The 12,346-nt window shown below is 42.1% G+C and overlaps 1 protein-coding gene across 1 annotated transcript in view; it reads right to left on the reverse strand.

Moving 5' to 3' along the window:
* The window catches only part of ptprt (protein tyrosine phosphatase receptor type T), a gene marked incomplete at its 3' end in the record, with an annotated part of 280,480 nt that overhangs the window by 237,284 nt on the left and 30,850 nt on the right, over positions 1–12,346 (reverse strand). Inside the window, exons 2-6 of the mRNA XM_083971093.1 lie at positions 11,518–11,678; positions 10,709–10,819; positions 7,893–7,974; positions 6,430–6,545; positions 3,135–3,309 (exon numbers count right to left, since the gene is read on the reverse strand). Of these exons, the coding sequence (XP_083827219.1) occupies positions 3,135–3,309; positions 6,430–6,545; positions 7,893–7,974; positions 10,709–10,819; positions 11,518–11,678 (645 nt within the window). The remainder of the gene's footprint in view (positions 1–3,134; positions 3,310–6,429; positions 6,546–7,892; positions 7,975–10,708; positions 10,820–11,517; positions 11,679–12,346) is intronic.

Genomic DNA, 12,346 nt, shown 5'->3' on the forward strand with positions numbered 1-12,346 from the left:
TAAATATATTTTCAGTGATGCAATTTAAATCCCATTAAAAAACAAACACAGTTCAATCCCCTCATGCACCACATGAAGATGTTTTCATGTTTACTAGAAATAAAATAAAAAAGAATACTCATAATTCACACTGAACATCTTCAGAGAGAGGGAGAGATGTGTTGGTGCTCACTGGAAGCATCTTATTATCAACAACAACAACAAACAACAACTCAAATCCTGAGCAAATAAAAATAAATGTTCACAACAAAGTGATGAACCTAAACTCCACAAAACCCAGTGTTTCCACCACTGTGCCCAGAGTTATGAATTTTGGTCGAGGTGCAACACGAATGTTGTCAGAATACGGCCCTGGAGAATGTCATGCAACCAAGCATGAACCAAGCTTTACAGTGACTGAGCACAAGGGGCCTCGGTGTCTCGGTGAAGGGCATTAAAGAGAAAAACGGCGAGATTGTGAAAGGTGTTCTTCCTGCTGGTTGTCTCCTGTATTAGAGAGGCCGCTCTGCTCTAGGCAGATGTACAGGTGGTACATGTTGTCTATTATGCAGTGATACAGTGGAGGGTCCAGCGCCAACTCTTTAGCATATAGGCTTTATGCTAAGAGAACATGTTGAGTCAGAGACAGAAGGGAGAAGAGACAGCTCCGTCTCAATCATTCCCTCTATCTGTCTGTCTGTGGGATGAATAAAGAATTATCTTAGATTATACAGCTTGTTTAGTTGAGTGACAGCAGGTCGGCAGTCATACATTACTGTAACGCTCACTGTTATAAGTGCATGCAGGCTAAGTGCTAACACTGTGACAATGTTTGAACAATAAACTGTTCTGACCCAGCATGTCCCTGGATTGTTCACTCAGGTCTGGCCCACATACATCCACATCTGGCCAGATTCAGGCTTTTATCCTCTTGTCCAGATGTAGGAATGGCATCTGACAAGTCCTGAATTTAGGTCTGATTTGAGCCCTGGAGCCTGGCATAAACTTGGCCATAATAATAATGATATAATATCAAAAGTAAAGTAAAATGTTAATTAAATTGAATTAAGTTATTATTTATACTAGATAGATAGCTAGATAGCTAGCTAGATAGATAGATAGCTAGCTAGATAGATAGATAGATAGATAGATAGATAGATAGATAGATAGATAGATAGATAGATAGATAGATAGATAGATAGATAGATAGATAGATAGATAGATAGATAGATAGATAGATAGATAGATAGATAGATAGATAGATAGATAGATAGATAGAGATATAGGTATAGATTAAGATAGAGATAGAGATAGAGAGATATAGATATAGATATAGATATTTGTGTGTCTATGTGTGTGTGTGTCTGTATCAATAACCAGAAAACAAACACATCAGACAGACAGACAGCACAGGTCAGTGTTTAGCAATCGCAGGATTGGTGGCAGATCAGCTGTTGACTGACAGACTGACAGACAGTGTCCTTGCACTTCTAAAAGATTATTATGATTTTGTGTGGAATCAGTTGATGCTAAGACAGGGAAAAAAAAACATTTATCATCATAACGAGAAAAAAAAACCAAGTTGAAGACAAATGGCTACAGAAACACAGAGTGTAAGAGGAGGAGCGTGCTGGTGGAGGTGAAGCAATGTAATTAAGTCTGACAACAACAGATCGCTCTGATGCTTTAATTCCATCAAAGACCCTACACAACATTATCCACCCTCCTCAGTGCATCAACATCCTCCTCAAGACTGAGCAGAGCTGCCTTTCCTGCTGTTCCCATCAATCACAGGGTGAAGATCACACATTCATTCATATTTATTTATTTTTCTGTCCTGTTCTTAAAGCTGAGTTCATCACATTAGAGGATTTGAACATCCTCACTGACAGGATTGAGGAGCAGCTCAGAGAACAGGCGGGAGAGAAAAGACAAGAAAAGAAGGGTGGGAATACATCCTCTGATTAATGTTTTTATGTTTTTAGTTAATATGCTGTAAAGTCCCCGTTTAAGCCAAGAGGGTTCCCTTCTGTGTGTGTACAAAGACGAAGATACACTAGATGTGACCAGGGTGAAAATGTTTTTAAAAATATGGCCTGGAGCTGAGTATTTCGTTACAGTAGATAGCCTAAAACAGAATTACCTCTGTGTTTTCTTCTCTCTTTTTTGCGACTTTTGGGCTTTAGTAATCAAACTGTTTGGCTTGCCACATGAGCTGTGTCAGTGAAACGGCACTATAACTTCAAATATATTCAGAGTTTGCAGTTTTAGAAGCTACATCTGTGAGAGAAAAAAAATCTGCATCTTTGTTAAAACTTGGGCGATAAAAGTAAGCATTTTTTCGTTTATTTGTGCAGTATTGATTTATTTCTGGAAAGTATGAGACCGCGATAAAACATTAATGTCAGCTCAGAGTTCACTCATCTGGGACTAGAAAATACTTTCTGTTGCTAGGTCACTACTAAGGGTCTGATTATTTGCTGTAGTGGTAAACTAGGTACCATTACATATGAGTCTACTGACGTGACTGATTGCTTTCCGTTATTACTCAGACCCCATGTATTTCCATGGAAACGGGAAGCACACCTTTGAAATTTGAGAGCAAATTGTCCATCAACATGAATACTTTTTGATTATACATTTTATTTTATTGGTAATAGTTGTATAATTCCAATATTACCCTCAAGGGTGTGCTTTTACATCATTTGAGCGCAACAGTGATCCAAAATAGTTTGAACACACACGACAAAATCAACACTTTAATACGAGATGACAATGACAAATTGGAACCCCTGAAAATATTCAGTAGTTTTCTAAATTAAAAAGCACAACTGAGCGATTTGTTGGACCAGTTTCAGAGGTGGAGAGGAAGAGACAGAAACACAGGAGGAAGACGAAGTGAAAGACGGAGACAGAGACGGAGTCAAAGAGGCTCATTGTGAGTTCAAGCCACTGCTCTGAGATCTGTTCAGTATTCATCCTCAGCATCCTGACAGCGGTAATGAGCAACAGCCAAACACACACACACTCACAGTCTCTTCATTAAAGAAGTTGTCCTACTTTATGATCAGATTTGTCAAGTGCTGCTCCTCTTCAAACTCAACACTGTGACTGCTCATTGTTTGTGTCAAACACTAGAAAACGTCATCTCGTACCTTTGACGATGAGGTCGGCATAGTTGGACACCCCAGAGCCGCCGTCCGACCGGATGACGCAGCGGTAGCGGCTGGTGCTGCGCTGCGAAGTGTCGCCCACGCTGACGGTGGCGGAGAAGCGTCGGTGGTTCACGACCCGGGTCACCATCAGAGCCGTGTCCTTCCCGTTCCACTGCTGTAGGACGAGCAGGAAGATGAGCACTTGTTTACTGACAAAAGCAATTCTGCCTGTTCTCACTGCTCCCGAACACAACATCCAATGACGACAGGTAGTATTAGACGTCCACAAGACACATAGAGAGACTGCAACAAGACAATTAATGTTTGGTCCAAGATAAGGCTGCAGCACATACAAGAACAGGTGTATAGTGATTATTTAGTCAGATACTGTGATTCTAACTTCAGTGGGAGTGGTTGTCTTTTCTTTGTCACTGACAAAAGACATAAAGATGAGGTGGCACATTTTAAGTTCATCAGAAAAAAAACAACTTTGCAGCTCTTGCCATCTGTTTACAGCACACTGCCATATTGTGATTTCTTGAACTTGTAAAACACCGGATTGTACAGTTCATAAGATAAATAACTTATATAAGCCAATCTCCAAATTAACAGCTCCGGGGCGTGATTTAGCTCAGTTGATCAGGCGCCCCATGTGCAGAGACTTGGGCGGCCCTTTGCTGCATGTCATTCCTCCTCTCTCTGTCTCCCCATTTCCTGTCCCTCTCTAATACTACACTATTGATTAAAACGGTAAATGGTCTGTATTTATATAGCGCTTTACTATACCTGCAACGATACCCAAAGCGTTTTTACATCATACATCGCATTCACCCATTCACACACTGATGGCGGAAGCTGCAATGCAAGGTGCTAACCACGACCCATCAGGAGCAAGGTGGGTAAGGTGTCTTGCCCAAGGACACTACGGCAGCAACCGGGACAGAGTGGGATTCGAACCGCCCTCTGATCATTGAACTACCCACTCTACCACCTGAGCCACAGCCGTCCTTAAAGGCAAAAAGCCCCAAAAATATACTTATAAAATAAAAATATCAACACCATTTGTGGCATTGGTTTCTGTTTGAAATTTGTTGGCAGAGAAATTAATTATAGCCACTTTAAAAAAAACAGAAACAGATGAAAGTTTGCTCTCTATTCACCACTTTCTCTGGAAACAGCTCTTTCCTTTGGAACTACATTTCGTCAACCGTTGAACCACCGCATTCTTACGCACAAGCGCATCTACACACCTCCACTGTTGATTTGAAACTATGTTTCCAAAGAAAGGTCAGTTTCTGACAGAAGTTTAAATGGTGAAAATTTCAAAATAAAGAACAATCTTGATATTTTCTTTTTTTCTGTGGGTGTGTTTGTCTCCAGGCTCCAGCCACAGCAGCTCATCACTCACTCTACTGCTGCTCCTGCTGCTCCTCTGAACTGTATCTACCACAGGTGAAGCATTGACTGTCAGCACCTCACACAGTCTAACAACCTGAACTATCACTTTAGGATTCAGGCATCACATTGTGTCTGATCTGCTGCATCTGATCATTAGACAGAAACCACAGAGAAACGATCAAACTCAGACGACTGCTGCTCTCTGCGTTTTTCTGAAATGCCTGTAGTTGTTCAGACGAATCACCAATTTTGAAAAGACACAGTAACAAGTCTATGTTGACGTCAGAGGAAACAGAGTCCGACATGGATCGACAGTAAAGTCTTTGTCGCTGCTTCAAGATCCTTACATCCACATCCAATCTCATCTTACATCTGTGGCTGTGGTATTATCTGCTAATATGGAGGAACATGGCCCCCCAGTGGACCCCCTGACAGAGGGCTATGTGTGTGTGTGTGTGCTCTTCATTGCTGTACACAACAGCGTTCACAGTGGTAAACACCCATGTGCAGTGAAAACATTCAAGCTTCACAGTGCACATGAATGTAAACTAAAATGAGTATATACTGTATATAAGCACACACACACACACACACACACACGCACAGATGGAGTCATTGGTGCGTAGCAGAACAAGGACTTTAATCAGCACTGAAATGGAGCTTGGACAGACTGAGGTGTTCGCTGCTGTGTTTTTATTTGCCAATATTTACTTCATACTGTATAACAAAAATGATAATAAAATAGCATAAATTTTAACTAACTGGCCTTTTATATAGTCTATACTCTGTATCATAAAATGATCCAAAAGAACATAAATTTCTTCATCTATTAATCCTATACAAATGTTTATCCTGTGAATATGCAGTATTGTTAATAATACTGATGATTACGGTAGAAAACCTCACAGCTCTTACTGCTCTGAATTTTCGCCTTGGGGATATTAAAGTGCAGAAAAGCATAAGAGCAGCACTTCTGCTGCACTAGTGAACAGTCGGTGTGAAGCTGACGGCTCGTTCACACACACAGTCAAAGAGCTGAGGCAGCGACGGCTCAGCCGGCTCTCATTGTGAATGAGGACCCCACCCCCACTCAGCCCCCCTACCACCTCCGCTGAGCTCAACAGACTCCAAAAAGCATCAGCTTCACTATGAAAGGGAGTCATGATCCTCCGCTCAGCAGAGACGCAGGTTTTCACCCGTCTGCTCCACTGTGGGAAGAATATTAAACAAAACGGAGAAGACAGCAATGGTCTCCAGCTTCATGGTCCTCTGTTACAGCTCTTTAAAGAGTCATTGTAGCATGACAAAGACACATGGTGTCTGTCAATAATAATACTTTATCAACACAACAATCACATGAGAGTTAACACACTGAAACACTATTACTTCAGCCCAGATTCAGACCTTTGACCCACAGATTACTGACAGTTCTTGCAGCGTTTCCAGCCTTTACACTTCATGATGTGATATGATGCTGCTCAGCCAATCAGTGCAACTCAACTCAGTGAGTGAGATACACACAGGATCAACTGGAGACAGGGGAATAAGTTAAGATGTGATGTTGGCTAAGAGGTTAAAATATGAAATGAAGCAGAAGTCATTCATAATTAATTTATCTTTCCACAGACTCCTTTCCCTGAATAATTGTGTGTAAATATATATTTTGCCTGTATTTTCTACATGGTCATAGATAACCCAGTGAGATATACTGTACGTATGTGCTACAGCAAAATTATATTCTACATATTATTTCACAAATGTCAAAAATCTGCCTCTGAAACAGAGTTATATTTCCCATTATCACAGTCTCTGACCTTCCTCCTTTATTCATTCTGTGTTTGTGCAGCTTCCTGCTGATACTATTCATGCTTGTATTTACTGATATGAAGGCACCAACCTGCAGCCAGAGTTTATCGTGCTGGGACCATTTCCCTCCGGCGGTACACTGAAACGTGGCGTTCTGCCCCACGTTCACCTCCACGTTCTGCAGACGCAGGAAGTGAGGCGCTTTACCTGCAACACAATACATACACCATGTGAAAAAAGGTGTTGAGGATGTAGAGATGGTGTTTTCTTTTCCATTCCATATAGTATATATATATTTTTTTTTCTTCTGGATTTTCCTCTTTGGTTTGTCATCATTTATATTTTGTTGTTATTTTCCTACTTGTATATATTTAACAAGCCTTCTTTTATGCGTCTTTGCACTATACACTATGTTAAATTTCATGTATTGGCTATTTCGATTCTGATTCTGATTCAGAGGTAAACAGCAATTACTGTAAAAACCCAGCTTTATTAGAATGTGTCTGTACTGCTGGAAAAAAAAACAAGAGCAAAAAAAAAAAAAACTTCTGCACAAAGACTACCGCCGCGTCGTCTCTCTCTCTTTTTTCGATCCTCTCGTCAGCTCCAAACACACTTGCCTACACCTCAATTACGGACCACAGCCTGGTTTTCCACACAGCAGAAAGAACAACACCAGTCCCAGCACAGATCAGTGGGCGCTCTTGTCGGTGTGTTTTTAAAATTAGCGGTTGGAACGCAGTCGGCTGACATCACATTTTAGTATCTCTTCGGCTAGCTTGGAACCCGAGGCGTTACCAAAAAAGTACCAGGTACCAGGTACAAGGGGTTAGTGGAAAAGCAAAAAAAAGCAAGTAGAGCCGTGTCGTGCCGTGCTAGTAGAAAAGGGCCAATAATGAGACATGTTTTAATAACGCAATGTAAATGGCGTGGAGAAGTGGAACAGAACTGAACTCGTCCAGGAGTTTGACCCACTAACAACAGATTCATATTATCTGAAAAGAGAGAGAGAGACAGACATCTGGACAGACAGCAGGGCATTGTGTGTGACTTTGTCCCGGCCTTGGAGCCTGTGACTGGTTAATTTCTCGGGGACAGTCTGCAGACAGAGATAAGCCTAACCGACGCTGCATCGATCATTTAGCAACGATGATTCGTGCTGACGTGAACGGTCACGTCTGCGCAAGTGACGAGAATCCAGAAATGAAGGTTGTGTTTTTGAAATCTCCCCTCTCCCCTTTTCAATTCTTTTGTTTTCTGTATTATTTTGCTTCCTCTCACCGGCAGATTAGATCAGATCAAGCTGCTCTATGTCTGAGCCAAAACAAAGAGACAGGAATGAAGAAAGAGGCAGAGAGAGGACGTTGAAAAAAGTGTGTTTACATTCCTCCACATTAAAATAAGAGGAGCTTAGAGCGCAGGGAGAGAGGGAGTCAGCCACGACGCTGCAGTCAGCATGTCAAATTTCTGTCAGATTTGAATGATAAAGAGTCTGAGTCTGGACCTTCATCCTCTGCTGTCTGTCCTTTACACTATAGTCACACACACACTTACGGCAGGGGTGAGCCAGAACACGGATGTCGTCAATGGCGATGAAACCTGGATGGCCCTGGACTGAAACTGCTTCAAAAATAACCTGAGGAAGGAAGGATGAAAGAAGAATGGAAGAGAGAAACAAAGAAAGAAAGACAAAAATAGAGAAAGAGACATTGAGCCAGAGTTTTCAGTAAAAATCCTTTTCTTCCACAAACTGAACCATCTTGACGCCTCTGCAAAGCTCATACGGAAACCCCAGGGGAATTTTCCACTGAAAGTCAGCAACTATCTCTCTCTTCAACTTCATCCCTCCATACTTCTGTCTCCATCCTTATGCCAACCACATATGCTGCTCCTCTCCCCACTTGCCCCATCCTCCCTTTCTTTTTCAATCACACCCCATCCCCGACCGTTCCCTGATCTCCCCCTCCGTCTCCTCTCTTTTCTTTCTCTCCTTGTGTCTGTTCTGCTTCTTCTTGTAATTGCTCTTTTATTTCTTCCTCCATCACGTCACTCATCACTTCATTTTTTACGTTTTCTGTACACTCACTCTCAGGGGTGACAGGCAGTCAGCAGAGCTGTCAGGGGGCCGTGCACTCCTGACCCACACATATATACCCACACACGCACACAGACACACAGACACACACACACACACACACACACACCTCTGTGCTGTACTTGTCAGGATCCTCAGCAGTATAAGCCAGGACTCCATCTGAATACTAAAGACTTCTGGGAAGACTCCTCTCTCCTCCTCTCCTACCAAAATAAATCCGCCTCTCTGACACGCATGTCAAGTTTCCTGAAGTCAAAGACACTGGTGGCTTTTTTCCTTGCAGCAGCATTTTCACAATTAATGTTTGAAACTCAAAGTATTTCACATAATTTTTTGATGCCGACTTGACCTAGAAGTGTCTGAATTCCCTTTTTCTTTTTTTTTTCTTTTTTACAGTAGATCCTTTTGAAATGTTTAAAACGCTTCCCTTAAAACCTCCTTTACTTTTCTATTTATATTTATTTAATGCAGCTGATGAGCATGGAAACATAGGGGTCTCCCCAATCATGTCAGCAAGCATGGTGGCACAGTGCTCCAGGACCGTATCTGCTTAAATGCAGCGGTGTTTCTAGTATCTGGGAGCCGCTAGCTAAGAGCCTATCAGAGAACCCTCATAACATTCAGACTAGACTAGGGGCAGACACTACAGTTTGGTGGCCCCTTAAATGCCCTCATATGCAGAGAATTGGTAGATGGCACAGCTCATAGATGTTTCCTGAACCCCTCACCTGCAGACTATTACATGTCTCCTAAATGCCTCACATTCAGGTATTGGGAAATGACTCATGGTCTCGGGGGGAAAGTGAACACCATTGACTGTAGTGTCTTTATGGGAGTTTAAGTAGGTTATTAGTTGTTATTACAACATGTTGGGGCCCAGGGCATCAACCTGGTTTACCTCTACTGATGATGGGGGTCTCTGCCAGGCTGGACCCCCTGTCATAAGTCATATACATTGAAAATGTTCTTTATTTGTGTTCACCTACAGTGATATAAAACCTCACTGAACGTCAGATATGCAGACTATTTAACCTGTTCAAAGACTTGTTTGTTGTTGCCTTCACAGTGGTCTGTACTTTACAATGACAATGTTTTTCGTCCTTTTCAGAAAAATAAAGTGTCATCTCTCTGTGGGAGGTGACTCCTCATTAAGGAGAGAAGCACACACACACACATACACAGGTTGAAGTCACTTTGGTTACTGTTGTGTCTCAGATCTGTGTGTGTGGCTTCCTTCATTTACTGAACACAGTTCTGTCATTAGGTAAAACACAGTCGCCTTTGTGCTGCAGCAATAAAACAGCACAGCGGGGTACATCTCTCAAACACACACAGACACAGACATTGAGTCATTAAATAGCAACAGTTTTGTGTTTCAATATTAAAGGAACTGTTGGGTCGTTTTAACACTTATTCGCAGGCAACATCCGCCTCAGTTAACGAACTGCAGTTTATTTGCGTTTTTTTAAAGACACTGCACACAACCTGTACTGAAACAAGAACAAGTTTTATCATGTAAAATTATAGTCTACAGGTGTAAAGACAGATTAACTGTTGTTCTCATTATTAAAGTCTAAGTTCCTCAGACTTGGTCAACATTCATGGTATTGCATTAATCAGTAGCTAGGATTATACTATTAGGAGAATGTTGATTCTTAATAACATGTTGCTAATTGTGTAGCTAACAGTGCAGATAACTGAGCATCTAACTTTGACACTGAGCAGCAAACTGCATAACTGTACTGCAGATATATACGGTACTGCAGATAAGTGTGCAGCTAATTGTGTAGTTAACTGTCCTACTAATTGTGCAGCCAGCTACTCGTGTGCAGCTAATTGTACGGCTATAAAAATATCTGAAAGATATCATTTCTATTTTATCTTCCACGCATCAACTGTCAAAACAAACACAGCACCTTGTTCGCTTGACTGATCTGAAGCCCAGTGTTCATGTCCATGAGTTAAACATTTCAGTTTGGGAGGAAAACAATTAAAAAGTCAAACAGCCGCAGGTAGAGCAGCAGAAACATCAAATATTGACCTGATGTGGCGTCAAGAAAAATAATTATAGATCAGAATCACATGAAACGGGAGTTTAATCTTCAGTTTGTTCTCTGCAGGATGATTGACGGAAAATTGTCTGATCAATGTCTCGCTGTCATTTTAATGATTTAATATTATTTTCAGTTTGTATCATGTGTATTTTGCATGTCGCGCTGTCAGGCTTTGTAATACTGTTACTAATGGATTTCATGCAAGTGTTTGTATGTGTTACCTGATAGGAGTTGGGCCAGAATGTAGAGATGGCGAGTTCAGCCTTCACCCAGCCTTCAGTGACAGTATCAGAGGCGTTCCACACCGGGTTCCCCTGAGCGCCACCGTTCACCTGCAGCCAGACGATGAGAATCACGTCAGAATTATTTTTGTCTCATTCTATCTGTCTCTTTATTTCATTTTTATTATTACTTATATTCTATTGTTTTATCATTATTCCATCAAATTTTACCTCAACATTTTTGTCAAGGTCTCAGCTCTTGTTGTACAACAAGGACTACTTTGTGCTACATTCATTGTATGAAAGGTGCTTTACAAGATTTATTACTATGACTATTATTAATTATTCTTACAAACAAGTTAATCAAAGCAATTAATAGCTGGGATCATTGTTCATTTTGAGTACATTCCCTATTAACCTTGTTGCTCCCCTACAACAAAAGCCCTTTTTTTCAGCATCTTTTAATTGTCACCATCACTGACTTTATCACCAGTGAAATGGAATGGATGAAGACTGTTTGCCCACACACACACACACACACACACACACACACACACACACACACACACACACACACACACACACACACACACACACACACACACACACACACACACACACACACACACACACACACACCTACAGTGCATAAAGACTCAAAGCCCCAGGGCTAATTTCATTCCTGCTTGACAGAGAACAGAGGCCTGTTTGTTTGTTTACCTGCTCCAGTCTGCTCAGTCTATCAGCCCGTTCAATCTGCCAATCCATCTCTGCCTGTCAGTCACACACACACACACACACGCACACACCTTGATGTAGACATTAAGAGTGCCAGGGCTGGCTCCATCGCGGCTCGACAGAGAGTAGAGGAAGTCGATGCAGTGGGTGTCGTTCTCCTTCAGGGTGGGCATGTACAGGTGGGCCTTCTGTCCCGAGGCTCGGCCCGAGGCATTCACCACCATGAATGAGCCTGGAGACACACACACACAGAGGGAGGAGGAGGGACAGAGACGTTAGAGTATGATCATTAGTTTCCACGAGCAGCCGAGCTGTCAGAGTGTATTAATGTACAGTATCACAGTAGTAACTGGTGCAGGAAGAATGTCTTCCCGAGGTTTGACCCTCGGGTTTGTTCGGCCGGCGCTCGATGCAGCAAAACACAGGTGACCATCTTTGATTAGCTGGAGTTGTTCATCAGCGTCTTAATGTGTCCACGCCCTGAGGGTCTGAACCAGGACGTAAAACACATTTTGCCTGTCGGCCGGCGGTTTGAGTGTGTTTTAGTCTCTGCTTTATGGCTCAGGATGGAGCTTTAATGGGTCGGCCGGCTCCATTTGGCCGACTGCCATCAGCCGGACTTAGAGTTACAAGTGACTGGGAGACGAGAGAGGAGAGACACTGAATCAAGCAGGTGTGACTGTGCACCTCTAACACTGTCTGACTCTGTGTGTCTGTGTGTCTGTGTGTGTGTCTCATTCCTCTATAGTTGGATTCATGTGGAATAGGAGGGAGGTGGCGAGCTGAAGCCTATGAAATATATTAAAGGATTCTGTAACTTCACTGAACAAGATTTTTGTCTTCACTCTGTTTTGATTGTATTGAGAGTGTGTGTAAATCAGCTGCTGTTAATGACCCAGA

Source organism: Trachurus trachurus, assembly GCF_905171665.1.
Source record: "Trachurus trachurus genome assembly, chromosome: 5".
In the NCBI taxonomy this organism is placed as follows: Eukaryota; Metazoa; Chordata; class Actinopteri; order Carangiformes; family Carangidae; genus Trachurus; species Trachurus trachurus.